General features: G+C 53.4%; 1 protein-coding gene across 1 annotated transcript in view; it reads left to right on the top strand.

Annotated features, from left to right (window-relative positions):
- Positions 1–19,333, top strand: part of DLC1 (DLC1 Rho GTPase activating protein) — a 170,557-nt gene that overhangs the window by 3,378 nt on the left and 147,846 nt on the right. Inside the window, exon 2 of the mRNA XM_068137745.1 lies at positions 9,203–10,358. Within this exon, the coding sequence (XP_067993846.1) occupies positions 9,300–10,358 (1,059 nt within the window). The 5' untranslated portion in view covers positions 9,203–9,299. The remainder of the gene's footprint in view (positions 1–9,202; positions 10,359–19,333) is intronic.

Here is a 19,333-nt window from a genome sequence, read left to right as displayed (position 1 = left end):
GGCTTCAGAGCACTTGAAATAGTATCATAGTATCACAGAGTCAGTCAGGGTTGGAAGGGACCACAAGGATCAGCTAGTTCCAACCCCCCTGCTGTGGGCAGGGACACCCCACACTAGATCAAGCTGGCCAGAGCATATCCAGAAGGGCTAGACCTTGATTCCCTTCCTAACAGGAGATGCCCTCTGGTCCAACCTCTCACTCTGTGAGCAGCTTGCTCAGGGCCTTGCCCCCGGAGTTTTAAGTATCTCCCAAGATGGTGATCAATGTGTGCTCCTGGCAAGGCTCTCAGCCTGGATTCTTTCATGTATGTGTGGGGATGGCACAGAATCACAGACTGGCCCAGGCTGGAAGGGAGCTCAGAGCTCAGCTCCTCCAACCTCCACACCATGCCCAGGGACACCTCTCAGCTGCACTCAGCTGCTCAGGGCCTCATCCAGCCTGGCCTTCAGCACCCCCAGGCAGGAGGCAGCCACAGCCTCCCTGGGCAGCCTGGGCCAGAGGCTCAGCAGCCTCCTGCTCAACAACTTCTTCCTCAGCTCCATGTCTCTCTCCATGGACACAGATGTGTGCATTTATCTCTGTAGAAGCTATCCTCAATCCACGATGGATAGAGAGGTTCCTCCCAGCCTGCACCCTGTGTACAGTGTGAGTACTGTTTTGAGGGAAACAGTTACCAACAGAGATCTTGGATATGATTTTGTGCTGCTGACTGCAGCTTGAGCACCAATATTTGTGGAAGCCCTTAAAAACTCCATATCTTGTGAGCAGACTGCTGAGAGAGGATTTCACATCCACTGTGACCACAGCTGCTTTTTTCCTCTTGCATGAGAAAAATTCCTTCTGCTGGAATCAGGAATGGCAGAGGTTTGTTTCTGGCATGTTGTCCATCAGCCTCTGGTGACAAACACAGAGCTTTGCCTTGGGCTGTGCCTGCTTCAGAACCAACTGAACTCACAGAGCATACTCTTTGCTTCTGCCTTCACTTGCTCCCAGGCTCCTCTTTCTCATACTCTGGCTCCTGCTATTTCCTCTTACGTTTCACCCTGTGCTCAAATCCAGTGGCTGTGCACTAAAGCCCTTGAACTTGCCTGAAGCTTGCAAACAACTTCTGTTACCTCTGAATCTTCAATGCTTCTACCACCTTGGGAAGAAGTTGTTCAGCATGAGGGTGGCTGCCTGCTGGGACCTGAAGGGATCCTGCAGGAAGGCTGCAGAGGGACTTCTCCTCAGGGTGTCTGCAGACAGGCCAAGGGGGAAGGGTTTGAAGCTGAGGCAGAGCAGGGTTAGAGTGGAGCTGAGGAAGAAGTTGTTGAGCAGGAGGCTGCTGAGACTCTGGCCCAGGCTGCCCAGGGAGGCTGTGGCTGCCTCCTGCCTGGGGGTGCTGAAGGCCAGGCTGGATGAGGCCTTGAGCAGCTGAGTGTAGCTGAGAGGTGTCCCTGGACATGGTGTGGAGGTTGGAGGAGCTGAGCTCTGAGCTCCCTTCCAGCCTGAGCCATTCTCTGGTGCCAGTGCTCTGCACAACAATGTCAAGAATACTTTTTGATCCTTGTCTGCACCAGGAATGTAAACATGTCCCCTGCTCCTCAGTCAGTGGCCTGGCTGCCAAGAGTCACTGCCCACAGCACCTCAGGTTTCACAGCTCATGGCTGCAATGAGCACCAGCAACTTTCCTTTAAATGGAAACCCCACATAGGAAACCTCTAAAAGGCATCAAGAATACAACCTGGGCAGGTTATAGTATTTGCAAAAGGATCTCCTGCAAGTAGAAAATTGTTTTTTCACCAGATATATATAGAGATATATGTGTGTGTGTGTGTGTGTATGGGGGAAACAAGGAATCCAGGATGCAAAAGAATAGCCATCTTTGTGGACTGCCACCTCTTGTGGAACGGTCTTTTCAGGTCTCTTTTTCAAGAAGCTTCCAGTTAAGGCTAGGGGGAGAAAGGAATTAGACATCTGCCAGCTGGGATGTATTTTCCTACTCTCTGGGGATGGAGGAGAGAAAGTATTGAGGGGGAGGATTACAAAGCGATGACGTTTCTGTATAGAAGGAGCTCCACCTGGGAAAAGAACAAAGGAAATAAATTCCATCAGGGAAAGAAGAACCTCTGTGGAAAAGAGATTCCAAAGCTTCATGCCCTAGATGGCTTCATTCCAAAGAAATAAGTAATCCACATCATGTGGAGCTGAAGGTGCTGCACTGTCTTTGAGACTGCTGTGCTCTGGAGAGCAGCAGGCTCACAGAGCAGAGTTGTCAGATGCCATTGCTGTGGCCAACCTTCTGAAAACCTGTGCTGGAAGTGCACTTTGGGCTTAAAACCTCTCTTTCCAGCGGGCAGCCCAGGGAGGCTGTGGCTGCCTCCTGCCTGGGGGTGCTGCAGGCCAGGCTGGATGAGGCCTTGAGCAGCTGAGTGTAGCTGAGAGGTGTCCCTGGGCATGGTGTGGAGGTTGGAGGAGCTGAGCTCTGAGCTCCCTTCCAGCCTGAGCCTGGAGAACTTCTGGGACTTGGACTTGTTGTGTTAAAGTATCTCCAGAGGCTTAGCCTATGGCTTTTAGTAATCCTAACCAAAGTAATGGCTCATTCATCCTTATCCACCTAAGACTAGAACATAAATACTTTCAGAAGCTTCCCCCCTTTGTCTGGCTCTGGATAGCCAGAGTATGAAATCTCTGGATAGGTACAGCTGAGGCTAACTGCTAGAAAAGTTAGGATTGACTCTCTTACAGCCCCTTCCACCGAGAGGCAAGCTGTGACCCTGGGTGGTGTGTATCCATCACTGCTGGCACTGCTTCCTCAGGATGAAAATCCACCCAGAAACAAAGTGTAAAGGAGTTAGGACCTTAGGACCTTTATCTTTTGTCATTCCTTTCGGTTTTAATACTTACTGTCTTGAAAAGCCTACAGGATGGAGAAGCCTGATGGGAGATCTGATTGCTCTCTGCAGCTCCCTGAGAGCAGCTGGAGTGAGGCTGGGGTTGGTCTCTTCTCCCAGGTACCCAGAGACAGGGTGAGAGGAAATGGCTTTGAGTTGTGCCAGGGGAGGGTTAGGCTGGAGCTGAGGGAAAGCTTCTTCAGTGAGAGAGAGGTGAGGGGTTGGAACAGGCTGCCCAGGGAGGTGGTGGAGTCCCCATCCCTGGAGCTGTTCAAAGGGCTGTAGATGTGGAGCTGCAGGATGTGGTTTAGTGGCCATGGTGGTTGGGTTATTACCCCAAACCAAACAGCCCTGCTGTTTCTGTGGTAGGACATCAGATGGTATCAGGTTCGGCACCTCTGCAGCAGCCAGGCTGTTACACAGAGCCTGCAGCCAGGGAGAGCCACCTCCAGCAAAACCCAAGGGCTGCCCCCTGCCCAGGAAGGATGTGTAAATTCTACAGCAGGAGATATTGAAAAACAACTGGGGGAGTGAAGCCCTAGAGGCTTATGTTTTATCTCCCAATGTTTGTAAACAGCCCTCTGTCTCAGGGTGTGGAGTTACTGAGAGAGCTGAACGCAAGCCAGAGGAGGGAGACGTGAGATGAGTTTATAGGAAACAGACCCTTTTCCCCCAGACTTCCTTAAACAACGTTTGCTGACTGGGGTCACAGACCAGCAGAGATAAAACAATGATAGCCCAATAAATATTTCCCCTTGATCTCTGCAGCTGACATGTGCCTGCTATGTGAAAAATGCAGCCAGCCAGGCTCTCAGCCCCTGCACGCTCACAGACCGATGCTTTGCCGGCGGTTCTTTGCATCCCATCTAAAGCAGTAACAAAACCTGAATCCTGCTGGCAGGATGGCAGGGGCTGAGCTGCCTGCACCACCCTCTCTGGAGCTCTTCTGCACTTGCACTTAGTTAACTCTCTGAGGCTCTCTGCAACTTTCTCCCTCTCGAAGGTCTTCTACTTACAGCAACACGGAGGTTGTGCACGGTGCGACCCATGGTCAGCCTGGTGGATCTGGTGGGGGGCAGCAGCGATGTCACACTTGGGTCAGTGGCTGTCCTCACTTTGCTCAGCTGAGGATCACAGAATTGTCAGGCTTGGAAAGGACCTCAAAGCTCAGCCAGTTCCAACCCCCTGCCATGGGCAGGGACACCTCACACCACAGCAGGCTGCTCACAGCCACCTCCAGCCTGGCTGCAAACACCTCCAGGGGTGAGGCTGCCACCACCTCCCTGGGCAACCTGTGCCAGGCTCTCACCACCCTCATGGGGAAGAACTTCTCCCTAACATCCAATCTGAATCTAACCACTTCTAGTTTTGCTCCATCCCCCCCAGTCCTATCCCTCCCTGACACCCTAATAGGGTGCCACTGAGGTGCCCCCTGCATGGCTGTGTCCTCTTTCTGCCTGCTCTTGCCATAGCCCTTCCAGCCTGATGTCCTGGGGTTCAGTGTCCGACCCTGTGTGGTGGCTGCTGCTGCTGTAGCTCTACATTTCCTCTTGATCCCTTTCTTCTACTCTGGGAAAAGCAGAGTGGTCTCTGCTCCTGTCCTGGAAGGCTGAGGGAGAAGGGGGAGGACCAGAGAGCCCTGGCTCTGTGCCTCTGCCTCTCTACTCTTGTAACTGGGAGGTTCCCCTATCCATTCCTGTTCCTCAGAAGGGGAGCTGGGTCTCTGACAGGGCTGGATGGATACTCACAGACACTCAAGAAAATATCCTTTCTCTTCTTGCCACTTTCACTCTGGCTCCTGCTGCCTCCTGTGCAGCTTTCAGGAGATGCCAGCTGTAGGCACTGGGGCTGCTCAAAGATATTCTTGTAGGCCTTCACGGTTCCTTGAGGAGCGAAGCAAGAGAGGGCAAAGTGCAGCTGGGAAAACACACAGCACAGCCAAAGCTGAATGGAAGCTGAGGAGATAAAGAAAGGATGCTCCTCTCTTTCCATTGTGGAAACCTGTTGGAAAAAGTTGAATTTGAGCTTCCAAGAAAGAAAAAAACCCCAGGCCTCCTCCTTGGAGGGAAGTTGTCAGGCAGGCTGAGCGGGGCAGAGCCCACCCACTCTCCTGACACACCGCGCTCTGCTTCAGCACTTGCAGAGCAGCTGCCAGCTCCATCAGGCTCCAATCAAAGCTCCCCAAAAGAGCAGCAGGCACAAAAACTTGCCCTACTTTTCATCCCCATTCGATTTCACAGTAAAGCATCACAAAAACCCATCTGAAATGACCTCTTGTTCTGTAAACACTGGGAAGCACCACAGAGGCTGCTCGAGAGGGATCGTGCCGAGGCGCAACCCCCCGCTGCTCACTCCCGTTTCCTCTGCTCAGGAGTTGCCTACTGGGTTGGTGCTGCCAATATTCCTTACCTCACAGCCAGGAGCCAGGAATTTTGTCCACAAGTGTTTGTCATTCATGCTTTGTGCCAAACTTTAGTTTCTTCAGCAAGTTGATAATACTGAGCAGGGCTAAACTTTGCACTAGGGAAAAGTAAAGGCAAATTGTAGGAGCCTTGAATGGGAGCAGCATGGTTAGGTGCTAGGCTCAGAAGAGCAGATCTCAATCGAGAAAACATCTTAACAGGCTGGGAAGAGCTCATCTGCCTGCTTGAAAACTCTGGAAAGGACAGACAGAAAGGTTTCTAGTTGTGGGGTGGTGATGATGGAAAGGCAGAAAGAGGTGGAAAGGGATGGAAAGGGTTTCCTCTTTCCTTGGTGATGAGTACAAGCAAAGTGGAGAGGAGCATTTCTGAAGGAGGTGCTGCATGTCAAGGGCAAAGTGAGCCACAAGAGCAGAAAAGCAGTGATGAAGACACAGGCATTTTCCTCTGCCGAGTGGCAAGGCACTTTGTTCTCTGGCAGAGAAAAGAGCTCAGTTAGGAATCTCATCAGGGTGCCTAGAGACAGGGCAAGGGGAATGGTTTGAAACTGAGGCAGAGAGGTGTCCCTGCCCACGGTGGGGAGGTTGGGGACATGAGCTCTGAGGTCCCTTCCACCCTGAGCCATTCTAGGATTCATTTCAAGGTCTGGAGCAGTGAATCCTCCCAAGCATCTCTATGGTGACTGCAGGTGAGTGCAAAGGGAGAAGAGAGACAGAAGTTCCTGAGTGGCCTGTAACAGCCAAGCAATTCCAGCAGGCAAAGCACTCCTGAGGAATGCTGGCCAGTCGTGCAGGCCCTGAGGAGTGGAGGGGGAGCAGGAAAGAAGGAAGTGTCCAGCAAAGCAGGGAGTCCTGCCTGTGCCAGCGGAATGAGGGCACTTCGGGGACAGGTCTGAAGCTGCCTGGCGAGGGGGCACCTGTAACATACATTTGTCATGCTCCTATTTCAGACAACAATGAGAGTGCCCCTGACATGGATTTGTCTGTCTTGCATTTCAGGCAAAGCATTTGCTAGCCTCCTGTTTCATCCTTTCTGCCTGCAGCCTAGGAGGCAGCCAAAGCTGGGGACAGTGCCAGGGAACAGAAGGGCTCCTGAAGGAGAATTTATTTGTTTTTCATCCCCCATGAAATACAACTCTTCACATCCAAAAAATGAAGAACAGTGAGGGATCTGTTCTCCCCTTTCTGCACACGTGTAGCTCCATGCAGCAGCAAGATTAACACCACCACCACCCCCCCTTAACCCTTTCACGGGCTGCTTCCTGCAGGAAAGGAGCAGCCAGACGCTCGGCTGGATGGACGCAGCCAGGGCAAGAGGAGGTTGGCTTCTTTAGCCTCTTACACTTGGTGTTACCAGTGTGCTTTCTTGAGCTTTGTCAGGAATCCCCCTATGTGGCTCCAGCAGAGTGTTTCATTCTCTGTAAAGGAAATGTGGAGCTCCTGGTCTAGCAGGGAAAGAGAGCAGGGAAGCTTCAGGTGAGTTACACCCAGCTGCAGCTCCGGGCAGTGCTAACTGAGGGCAGCAGAAAGCACTGGGCCCCTTTTTATCACACCTGCCTCCTTGCAGAGGTCAAAACAAAGCAGAGTGGCCTTGTAAAATGGATTGGTTTGGTTAGGGCCCCTCAGCAAAGGTTCTGTGGGACTTTTGGACCGTGCACCCTTAGAACCAGCAGGAGAACACAAATAGGGAATGTGTTCAGAGCGAGAACGAAAAGGTGCCGCAAATATACAGACCAGCCTGACTCTGCATTTGGATATTTGCTCTCATGTTTGACCAGGGAAGAACAGAGAAGCTCAGGTTTGCATTAACTTCTTACTAGCACGTTTTGCCCCTGCAAGCAGCTCATTTGCTTTGGCCTGGCTCTCGCTGTGAGTTTCCGTCTTCCTCAGCCTCCCACGCGCTAACGACTGCGCCTGGAATGCTCCTACCCCACCAGTGTATTTTCTTTTGAAGCACAGTCCCCACAGAGGTGGAAAATGTGAATGTGAAATGGAGCTTGTCATCCTCAGAGAAGGTTAAAGACCCAGCAGCATGTACAACTCTATCCTGGAAGTCAGCTTGTCAAGACATTGCTCAGAGAGGTTCAGTTGCACAGGCAGCTCTCTGCGCTGCTCCTGTACCTCCAGGCATGGGATCTGTCAAGGCAGCTTTGTGGCCTGGTGGGCAACCAGAATCTGCCTCAGTGGACTGAAATGACCCAGAACAAACTCAGGACTTAATCATCTTTATTGCTGAAATCAATAAGCAGATCCATGCTAGGTGCTGACAGTTGTTATGTAGGGAGGGAGAAGTAGAAGCCTCTGCTCCTTTGAATGCTTCGTGGGCCAGAGGTTTGGCTTTGTTACTGGACAGAGAGCTTTCCCATGCTCTTTTATCATGCACACATTAATAGGAGGTGTTTCCTTTGGGCTAAACTGTGAAGGTAGTGTCACAAGATGAACAGCAGCCAGGAGGCCCAATACAGCAGTCAGTGTCAAACCCCCAATGGAGAGGGAGCTGAGTTCGGACAGTTCAGGTGAGCAGCACAGTTGTGGGTCACCAGCTGCCCTGCTGGAAAGCCCCAGAGGAAACAAAGGTTCCCTCCTTTCTTTACATAAAGGTATTTGAAGTAAAGAATATCCAAAAGGCTTACATTAGTTTCCCTAGAGTTGTATTTTGTACTGCTACACAGCAGCTGATTTTGTCTGCAGTGCCCTTTAATGTTTGTGATGCCAGCTTGTGCTGAAGAGAGTGGAACAATGGCAATGGAAACTCAGCCCAGCAGGCAGCTGAGTGCTGGGCTGCAGCCAGAGCAGTGTGGGCAGCAGGGCAGGAGAGGGGATCCTGCCCCTTGGCTCTGCTCTGCTCTGCTCAGATCTCATCTCCAATCCTGCCTCCAGCTCTGGTGTCCCCAGCAGCAGAAGGACACAGAGCTGCTGCAGGGAGCCCAGAGGAGGCCACAAAGATGCTCCAAGGGCTGGAGCAGCTCTGCTGTGAGCACAGGCTGAGGGAGCTGGGGCTGTGCAGCCTGCAGAGGAGAAGGCTCTGGGGGGACCTCAGAGCTGCCTGCCAGCACCTGAAGGGATCCTGCAGGAAGGCTGCAGAGGGACTTCTCCTCAGGGTGGCTGCAGACAGGCCCAGGGGGAATGGTTTGAAGCTGAGGCAGAGCAGGGTTAGAGTGGAGCTGAGGAAGAAGTTGTTGAGCAGGAGGCTGCTGAGACTCTGGCCCAGGCTGCCCAGGGAGGCTGTGGCTGCCTCCTGCCTGGGGGTGCTGAAGGCCAGGCTGGATGAGGCCTTGAGCAGCTGAGTGTAGCTGGGAGGTGTCCCTGGGCATGGTGTGGAGGTTGGAGGAGCTGAGCTGTGAGCTCCCTTCCAGCCTGAGCCAGTCTGGGATTCTACAATGAGACCTAATGAAGGGGCAAAGTTCCCCATGAAAGCAGTGGCTTACAGATGGTGAATCAGGAATAACCCTGCAGCTCTTTGGGAAGCAGGCAGATTTCTGCATGCCATGGCTGGCTCCAGATGAGGAAGGGATACAAAGCGACTTTGTGTGCACAGCAGCCATAAGACATCATGGAGCTCAGCATCTTGTGACTGGAGCATTGAAGACCTATTGTCCCATGCTGGCTCTGGAGCTACTTGCCTGTCCATGTGCTTCTTTGCACCATCCTTCTTTACTTGGCATTGGAGAATTATCAGAGAAGCCAAAAGCATTGTGGTGAGCTATGAGGGCTGTGCAGTTGTGTGTGAAGAGCACTAAAATCCTGGCACAGAACAGTCTTGTCAAGCCCTGGCCTTGTGGTCCTGCAGCCTTATCTTGCTTTTACACTTTTGTTTAAACTGTTCCTTCCCTTTCCTTCTCTTTCTTGCTTGTCCCTTTGGAGCTGATTCAACAGCCTGCTCTCTTTTGGGTTTTGTGTTTCTTGCAGATGCTAAAATGATGGAATCCTGCCTGGCCCCGTGCGCCGCAGCCATGACATCTGCCCCGGCCCTGCCTGGAAGGAGCTGCTGCTGAGGTGTGGTGCCATGTCTGTAGCCATCAGAAAGAAAAGCTGGGAAGAGCATGTGAGCCAGTGGATGGGGTTGGCTCTGGAGGCTGTGCAGTGTAACTCAGCATGTCGCCATGGGCTGGCAGCTGACAACCTGCAGAGCAGCATGGAACAAGATGGAGCTTTGGGTGCGGACCACGAGGAGGAACGCGCTTCCTTCCCAGAGTGCTGCTACAGCAGAGAGCTGAGGGGCTGCCCTGCAAGGCAGCTGGGCAGTGCTTCAAAGGAGCTGGATGAAAATGATAACCATGGGGGTGAGGGGCAGTTCCTGGAGGCCAGCACAGAAACGCTGGTCCACGTGTCTGACGGCGACGATGACTACTCAGCGCTCAACCTGGAGGCTGTCGGCTACCACCACACCACTGCCGCGGGGGAAGGACAGCAGGGTGAAGAGAAGAGTCTAGATGGAGCAGCCTCCTCGCCACAGGTGCCACCAATAACAGAGAGCACCAAGGCAGCTGAAGCCACTGAACTAGTTGGAGGTATAAGTGAGGAAGCTGCCTGTGAGGCAGCTCCCAAAGAGGGGATGGAAGGTGCTGATGTTTGTGGCAGTGCCAGCCGGAGCCTGGAGCTTTGCGGTGCTGAAGGTGTAAGTGACGTGGCAGATGCAGAGAAGGAAAACCATCCTCGTTCTCCAAATGGGAAGGAACCAAGGCTTCCTGGGAAGCAGCTGCTCCACACTGCTGTTGTTGCAGAACAGCACTGGAAACCTGATGCTCCTAAAGATGGGCCTGGAAAGTGTGAGAGCAGCGTGGTGGAGAGTGGGAGTGCTTCCGAGACCTGCATCGGCACTGACCCACAGCTGCCACTGGCACCGCAACCCAGCCACTGCCTGACGGAATCTCCTCCTAGCTCTGCCACCCTGGCCCTGGAGAATGCTCTGGAGGGAAGTGGGTTTGCAGAGCCTCAAGTGGCCCCTGAGAACAAAAGCCTTTCCAGTGTTGGCTCAGCAGAAGACATCCAGAGCTTACACATAAGGAACCCTCTGGGCACAGCGGAGCCGCCGGGCAGCCCGGTGAAGCTGCGCAGGAGGAAGGTAGGATGCTCCCAAAGTGCACTGACTTCCCCCTGTTGCTGATGGGGATCCTCTACCTGACTGACTGGGGAGAAAACGTGGGTTTCAGCCTTGTGTCAGTAACCTGCCAGGCATTGCTTCAAATGGTTTGAGGGCAAAGTGCAGCTCTCCCACAGCTGAGTGTCAGGAGCTCCTGGAGAGGGCTGGGTAGGGCTGAGGTGTGAGCTGGGAAGGCACCTTAGGGTCACCTAACTCCACAGGCATATTTTGTCCCTGTTGTTGAAGGCTAAGGGAAGAAGTATCTTCTGGGAGTTTGGGGGTATTTTTGGTTTCCTACTCCACCCTCTATGTCCTCTTAGGAATCTGAGGCCAGGGGTTTGGAAACCTTACTGAAACTAAAAAGAGAAGAGGGAAAAGGTGCAAGAAACCTTGGGGGGGGGGGGGGAAAGGAGTGGCAAAGTTTTGCAGTAGTCCTTCAGCTTTCAGCTCAGCCCCATGAGTAGGCACACAGAGGAGATCCTGTGTGTTAAACAATACTGTGTCACCCTGAAGCGACCAGAGAGCTCTGCTGCCTACGCAGAGTCAGGAAGGGCATCACTGCAGTGGGCAGTCCCTGGCAATAAAGCTCTGGCTGGAGTGGAAGGGGCTGTGCTTGCTGGGGCACTAGGGAATCCAGCCCACAGCCTGGCTTTCCCAGCTAGGCTTGCTACTAACCAAGCTGGGTTTGTTTGCTTCTTTCTGCCTCTCCTCATTTCCCATCAGCCAGCTGCTTCTCCCTGCTTTTTGGTGGGTGGTTGATTTTTATCAGGCTGCTTTCTATTATTCCTGCAGTTTGGGGTTTTCCTGCCAGCTGCTCTTGAATGAGAGCACAAATTCAGGTATCTTAAAGTACTGCATAACAACACAGCATCCTGAGCTGCTCTTCCCTCGTGTAGGTCCTTGGGTAACGTCAACACCCTGGCAGGGTTAGAGGCTGTAAGTAACTGTTGCAAGAGGTTGGAGAAGCCCTCGCAGCCGCTTTCCCTTCTGTAGCTTTTGCCATCACAGCCCCTGTGGCAGCTGCTCGGCTGGTGGTGCAGCAAGCACGGCTCTGACTTGCAATGAGGGAGCAAAAAAAGGTTAACTAACAGTACCAGAAATGCTCAGCTACTGATCTGTAGAAAACAGCTCCAGTTTAGAAGCAAGGAAACAAACAGCACCGAAACCTAAGCCAGCCCCATGTTAGAGAGCTGCCTGTGGCCATGTGCTCAGCTGCTCTCCTTTAGCACCTGGTTTTCTGTCTTTCTAAGAGCTGCTGCTAATGTTGATGCCTACACTTAATCTGCTCAGCCAAATGCACCACACTGTGTTTTGTAGCACCTGGGATCCTGCTGGCTTCCAGGGGTCCCCTTGCAGCTATTTTGGAGGTCACAAACTCCTCTTTTCAGGGCACACTCATGAGCTGTATTTGAGAGCATCTTTCTGTTTGTGCTGTCAAACGTTTCAATGGAATAGCAAAGTCCCAGTGGGACCAATGGTGAGAGCAAATAAGAAAGGATGTGAGCAGAGAAACTATCCCAGCCAGCAGAAGGGCCACGAGGAGGAGCAGAGGGCTGGAGCTGCTCTGCTCCAGAGACAGGCTGAGAGAGTTGGGGTTGTGCAGGCTGGAGAAGAGAAGGCTCTGAGGAGACCTCATTGTGGCCTTCCAGGATCTGCAGGGGGCTCCAGGAAAGCTGGGGAGGGACTTCTGAGGGTGTCAGGGAGGGATAGGACTAGGGGGGATGGAGCAGAACTAGAAGTAGGGAGATTGAAATTGGATGCCAGGAAGTTGTTGTTCCCAGGAGGGTGGTGAGAGCCTGGCACACCAGGGAGGTGGTGGCAGCCTCCTGCCTGGAGGTGTTTGCAGCCAGGCTGGATGTGGCTGTGAGCAACCTGCTGTGGTGTGAGGTGTCCCTGCCCATGGCAGGGGGTTGGGACTGGCTGAGCCTTGAGCTCCCTTCCAACCTTGACGATTGTGTGAGTTAGTTGAAGGAAGGTGTGCAGGGGCTGCAGAGCTGAGTGCAGGGTGAGAGGGGAGGGAGTGTGGCCATCTGCAGGAGAGACCTTGCACCACTGTGATTGAGGAGGTCTTTGCCACCAGCTCTAAAATGCTTGGCCAGAGAGAAGAGTTGCAGTCTGGTGCTGCTTGTGGTGCTACTGCTTTCTGAGTCTGCATGGTCCCTGGGTGCAGGGGTGCCATCACTTCTCTCTCTCATGCCCTGCTGCACCAAGGCCTGTGGTGGTAGCAGTCTGCCATGGGAATGTGCCTCTGTTTACAAACTCTCCCTGAAAGACACTTCTGTAACTTTAACAAAACATTAGGGGGGGAACCAAAACCCAGGCTTGAAACTGAATCCATCCATAAAAGCCCAGATTTGCTCTGCAGTGGCAGGAAGACTCAGAGGCTTGGGAATGGGACATAAAGCCTCTTCTTTTTCTCAAGGTCAGCAGTTCAAGCAGTGCAGCTCAAGCCCAGCCCACAGCCCTGTCTGGTTAATGCTCAGTGTCCATTACAGCTGCACAGGAGGGTGTGCTCACAAAGGGCAGAGCACAGGGGGAAGGCACAGGGAGAAACAATGCTGTGGGTGTTCTGAGCCCCCAAACCTGGAGGCAGCACCTTGGAGGAGCACAGAAGGATGCTGAACTCGAGGCACTTCTGTGACAGCAAAGGTCTTGGGGCCCTTGGGCAGAGCTCCTTCTGCTCTTGCTGGTGGTGGAGTCTCTTGGAAGCCTGCTCCTCCGTAACACATTTTAAGCTGCTGTTAGTTGTGGCCATGAAGTATGACCTTGCCTCTTATCCTTAGATCAGCTGCCCTCACACTGCAGCTGAGGTGGGGCTGGGGAGCTGTTCTGCATGCAGGCTTTAGGCCTTAAGGGCTCAACCTTGGGAATCTTTGGCCAGCTCCCACTCCTCCTGGTGAATTGCTGCAGCCCTGCTAGATGGACTGGCCCTGGAGATGCTTTACAGCTTGCTTTGCTCCCTCAAGTCACCAGGGGTCCTGTGGTTAGTACAGGGCACTCTTTCCCCCCCGCCTTGCTTTTCCAGAAAGTCTTCCTATAATGCTCAGAAATAGGAAGCACCTGAATCTGATTGTGAGGGGTTACTGATGTTGTGGCATTGAAAGGAGCAGGGCAATCAGGCCTGCCTGGGTTTTGGGTTGGTTGAGCATTCTGTTTCTCCACATCCTGGATGGGATAGTTCTGAATGTTCAGAGCAGCAGAGAGGCATAAGAGGATTGACTGTGTGTGGCTGCACCACCTAGGCCCTCCCCTGTGCTTTTAATATAGTCACTTCAGAATGGTCTGGAAGTACCTCTGGAGCTCAGGAGCAGGCTGTGGTCCTTGGGGCATTCCAACAGACCATACCTGTGTTCACAGCTAGAACATGACTGAGCTGTTGGACAGCAATGTGATGCACAGCCTGAAGGGTATTGATTATTGAGAGAGTATCATAGAATCATCCTAGAATGGCTCAGGCTGGGAGGGAGCTCAGAGCTCCTCTCCTCCAACCTCCCCACCATGCCCAGGGACACCTCTCAGCTACACTCAGCTGCTCAAGGCCTCTTCTAGCTTGGCAGGGAGAAAAGCCCCAGGCTGCATTCCCAGGTGCCGATGAGTACTGGAAACTCTGGAAATGAGGGCAAAATGAAGGTTGTCTGGATGGCTGCAGGAGACCAAAGCTTCCCTGCTGAAATCCAGGTATTGCCAGAGCACTGCCAGGTGTCAGTGTGTTCCTAGAGCAGGTTCAAGTGCCTTGCTGAGCTGAGGTGTGACAAGAGTGTTTAACCTTAGGGACTACAGAAGCTAGCCACAGAATCACAGACTGCTAGGGGCTGGAAGGGACCTCCAGAGGTCACCCAGCCCAACCCCCCTGCCAGAGCAGGAGCACCCAGGGCAGGGCACACAGAACACATCCAGGTGGGGTTGGAATATCTCCAGAGAGGGAGACTGCACAACCCCCTGGGCAGCCTGCTCCAGGGCTCTGGCACCTCACAGGGAAATAATTCTTCCTCCTGTTTCCATGGCACTTCCTCTGCCTCAGCTTCCACCCCTGCCCCTTGTGCTGGCATTGGGCATCCCTCAGCAGAGCCTGGCCCCAGCCTCTGGGCACTGCCCCTGCACAGCTTTATCAACAGCAGTGAGGTCACCCTCAGGCTCCTCCTCTCCAAGCTACAGAGCCCTCAGCTCCCTCAGGCTCTCCTCATGAGGAAGATCTCCCACTGCCTGCAGCAGCTCTGTGCCTCTGTGCTGGACTCTCTCAAGCAGTTCCCTGAGGTCCTTCTTGCCCTGAGAGCCCCAGAACTGGACACAGTGTTCCAGATGTGGCCTCAGCAGAGCAGGGTAGAGGGGGAGGAGAACCTCTCTTGACCTACTGACCACAGCCCTTCTAATCCACCCCAGGCTGACCTTGGCCTTCTTGGCCACCAGAGCACATTGCTGGCTCATGGTCAACCTTCCACCCACCAGGACCCCCAGGTCCTTTTGCCCTTCACTGCTTCCCAACAGCTCAGTGTCCAGCCTACGCTGACCCATGGGGTTCTTTCCCAGGTGCAAGGCTCTACAGCTGCCCTTGTTGAATTTCACTCAGTTTCTCCCTGCCCAGCTCTCCAGCCTCCAAGCTCAGCCAGCCCAGCCTTAGCTCCTGTAGAAGCACTGCCACAGCAAAGCTCACCAGCTGCCTCTGTCTATGAAAACAAAGCTTTCCTGGTGTAGGCACAGATCAGAACTGCACAGGCAACGTAGCTAGAGGCAAAGAATGCATCTAAGGAGCTCTTTTTCTTACTTCTGTGAAGGCCAAAGCCAAACACAACTGCTGGAGAGCTGACAATGTCACTCCGAGGGTGACTGCCAAAATCTCCTGCATCAGGTATGGAAATGGAATTGACTTTGGTTCTGTTCCTGCCTCTCCTGTTGCTTTCAGGCTCCTCTTGGAGCTGCAGTCTTTAGTACTAGTGCAGTGAGCAGCTCTTGCTGAGAGCCACACTGCTGCACCACGAGGAATTTACTGCCTCTGACACTGCTGTTCTGTGCTCGTCATTTTGAAGGCCTGGGGAAAGGTCTGCCCAGAGCTGCAGGAAAGCAAACCCAGTGTCATGGCTTCAAAAAATCCTAACCTGAATATTTGGTTCCCTTTTCTGTACTGAAAACCTGCTTCCTGACTTCACTGCCTGCTAGTCAAGACCTGGTTCCACAGCAGAAATGAGCCAAAGCAGCTGGAGCTGAAGTCTTGAGAGGATGCCTGTGGCCCTTGGGCAGGTGGTGCTCACAAAGCTCTGCTCACATCCTCGTGGATGCTCTCTGCCAGTCTCCCCAAACCAGGTCTCATCAGTGCTATCTCCATCTGGGCAGCTGAAGAATGCTTTCCCACAGGCTTCCTGTGTGTTTGGACTGGGGGATGATGTATTGCAAACAACGTGCAAAGTATGTAAAGCGAGCTGAGAGCAGGGTGGGAGGGCTGCCAGGCCATTACAGGGCAGCCTCCATGCAGATTTCACTCTGACACATTTTTGTGACCCTCTTCAGCAATAAATTTTGCAGGCTGCCAGTGCTGTCTAGACTGCAAAGCAAGGGGCTGCTGCACAGCAAGCATGCTGGAGCTGGAGCTGGGCTACCTAAAATGGTCATGAAACTGTTTGTGTTTATACACAGCTCAGAGTCGCTATCCCTGCACCAAAGCAGCATGGCACGCTCCCAGGAGCGGTGTCAAGAGCCTCCCCTCCCTGCAGCTCATGCTCAGAAATGCCTAAGCTCCTCCAGATTTGAGGCAAGTGGCTGCAAGAAAGCTTCTAAATCATTCATTTTTTTGGTGGTTTGTTTTCCAAGTGACTCTTTAAAAGTATTTGCTGTTTGCAGCCTGTAAGTCACAGAGAGGCAGCTTGGAAGGGCCCCCAGGGCCCATCTGCTCCAGCCCTTCTAGGGGATAGTGTGGTTGGAATGAGCTGCCCCAGCACCCTCTCAGGCTGAGTCTCAAAGCTGTCCAGTGCAGGGGAATCCACCACTTCCCCTGAGAGCTGCTCCCAGGTGTAGGGGATGCTCAATGCACCAATTTCCACTCCCAAACAGTGCCACCCATGCTCTGGCTAGCACCATGGTGTTGAGGGAACCTCTCTTGCAAGAGAGAGTGATTGCCCATTGGAATGGGCTGCCTGGGGAGGTGGTGGAGTCACCATCCCTGGAGGTGTTCAGGAGGAGACTGGATGGGGTGCTTGGTGCCATGGGTTAGTTGATCAGGTGGTGTTGGATGATAGGTTGGACATGGTGATCTTGAGGGTCTCTTCCCACCTGGTTTATTCTGTTCTCAATGGATGGGCAGAGCTCTCACAAACCAAGCTGGAAGCTTAGGAAATGAGCAGTGCAATGAAAACAGCTGGGCAGAGCCTTCTGGCCTGCATGGCATCAGTGTCCACACCAGGCTTTCCCATGGGCTAAGGAAACCTTTTCAGAGAGGGCCTTCTTCCCAGAGCTGCTCATCTGGGACACTCACTGTGAATTAACAGCCCAGGGAGGGACCTGGGAGGCACACACAGACACAGCTCCCCTCACAGCCCAGTCAGTGCAGCAGCAGCCTGGAATGTCTCTGCTGGGGCACTCCTGCCTGTGTTCAAGAGCCTTTGAAGCCACAGCTCTGGCAGGCAGCAGAGCCCTTCAGTGCAGGCATCACCTGTGCTGCGAGCACAAAGCTTCTCAGGTAGCGGTGCTGTGTCTGAGGAGGGCAGGGAGGAGCAGCCTGTGCTGGCCAGCTCTGGGAGCTGAGGCTTTGGAGCCTTTGCCTCTGCTACCAAGGAGCATTTGGCGGTGGCAGTATGGTGGTGAGTGGGTCCAAGGCTGGCTGAGCAGATCCCACCTGGCAGGTGACAGCAAACAAGAAATGAGAGCTGCCTCATGGGAGGGACCACAGCAAGGGGGGAGCCATCTGCCAGCTAGCTGTCTTCTGGGGTTGTTTCTTCTTGTTGCTTGAGAGGGCTCATTCTCCTTTCCCTGGCTCCCATCGTGGCAGCACACAGGATCAAAACACCTCCCCTTTGTTGCCCATGCTTGCATCTCCTGCCATGCAAGCTTTGGAAGGACAGGGGAGCCTGTGCCACAGACAGGCTGTGTTGGACATGGCTTTGCAGAACGAAACAATACTGCTCCTGATGCCAAAAACTGCTCAAAGCTCCAGAGGATATGGCCTAAAATGGTTATGAGCTCAAATTTAGAGGCAGATTCTTGCTCCTGAGAGAAAACCAAGAGCCCAGGCAGCAGCAGCACAGCTTCTCTCTGGGCCTGTGCTGGGTGTCTGTGTGCACTGCATGGCAGTGGAAGCCAGGCCCCTGCTCTCCCTCATGACTCTGTCGTAGCTTTTGCAGCGATGGAACAGAAGGAACTTGGGTTCTGCACATTGTGGTAGTAAAACATGGGGAGCTGCCAGCTTGCAGCAAGGACTGCCTCATCTGAAGCTGCTCATTGCTCTTGCAGTCTCACCTGAGACAAGAGCTAGACCAGCAAAGGTGATCTGTAAAAGAGCTACATCAGGTGGGAGGGTTTTATCCTTCCCTGTAAGCTGCCTCCTTCCCAAGCGCTTCTGCACACGCCACAGGCCATGAACTGAGGGTTTCTCTTGGCCACCCTGAGTGTCCTACTCCTTGGGAGAGCTGTCATAACATAAATGGCATTATTGTTGTGATTACTAATAATGTTAGGCCTTACTGTGGCCTTCCAGCATCTGAAGGGGGCTACAGGAAAGCTGGGGAGGGACTCTCCAGGGTGTCAGGGAGGGATAGGACTGGGGGGGATGGAGCAAAACCAGAAATGGGGAGATTGAGATTGGCTGTGAGGAAGAAGTTGTTGCCCATGAGGGTGGTGAGAGCCTGGCACAGGTTGCCCAGGGAGGTGGTGGCAGCCTCATCCCTGGAGGTGTTTGCAGCCAGGCTGGATGTGGCTGTGAGCAACCTGCTGTGGTGTGAGGTGTCCCTGCCCATGGCAGGGGGGTTGGAACTGGCTGAGCCTTGAGGTCCCTTCCAGCCCTGTCTGTTCAGTGCTGAATCTCTGTTGTGGGTGAGTGCTGTGCAGTTCTGGCAGGTGAGCACACTTCCCCAACATCTTGCTGAGCTTCTGGAGGAGTCCTGCTGTCATTCTCACTGTAGGCTCTCTTGCAGCCCCTGGTTTAAATCACTCAGTTTTGCTGCTGCACACTGAAGCCTGTGAGCAGCTCTGACCATGGGGAATCAGCTGCAGTCAGCCTCAGAAGCCAGGTGACTGTGCCTGAATTGTGCTCTCTGGGGAGCAGTGGCAGGAACCTTAGGGTAGAAGGTCAATTTTTTTTCTAGGTCATCCACACACTCTGTCAGACAAAAAACCCCAAAGACCTACTTCATCCTCAGCCAGCACTCTCCTGGCCCCTGTGCTAAAGTCTCCAAAGCTTCTCCTTCTCTCCTGCCCTTTCAGAAATGCTTTGGATCTTCAGTTTCCCTTTCCCCCCTCCTTTTCTGTGCTAACCTGGGTCACAGTGTTAAACCACCTAGCCTGCTGCAGCTCACACATGTGCAAGGTAAAGACCCCTCAGCAGCTTGAGAATCCTCTGTACTTTTCTCTTTGCCAGCATCAGTGGTTCCTGGGGTTTGATTCTGTCTCAGGCACAAGCCAGGCAGAGCTGGGCAGCCACAGGGCAGCTCTGGAAGGGGATCTGGTTTAGAGAAAAGGATGAGCAGCTCCATCACTCCAGTGCCTCCCTGCTGGGGTGCTTTTGAACACACACTTTCTCCCAAACACAGACTCTCAGGATGTTAGGGGTTGGAAGGGACCTCCAGAGATCACCCACTCCAACCCCCTGCCAGGGCAGCATCACCCAGGGCAGGGCACACAGAACACAGCCAGGGGGGTTGGAAAGGCTCCAGAGCAGGAGACTCCACAACCTCTCTGGGCAGCCTGCTCCAGGGCACCCTCACCATACAGAAGTTGAGGTGGAACCTGCTGTGCCCCAGCCTGCCCCCACTGTT

The sequence above is a fragment of the Melanerpes formicivorus genome, unplaced genomic scaffold, assembly GCF_026170545.1.
Source record: "Melanerpes formicivorus ecotype bairdi unplaced genomic scaffold, bMelFor1.0.p_v2 SCAF_4, whole genome shotgun sequence".
Lineage (NCBI taxonomy): Eukaryota > Metazoa > Chordata > Aves > Piciformes > Picidae > Melanerpes > Melanerpes formicivorus.
The sequence above is the reverse complement of the archived record's forward strand: the minus strand, read 5'-3'. Positions and strand labels throughout refer to the sequence as shown.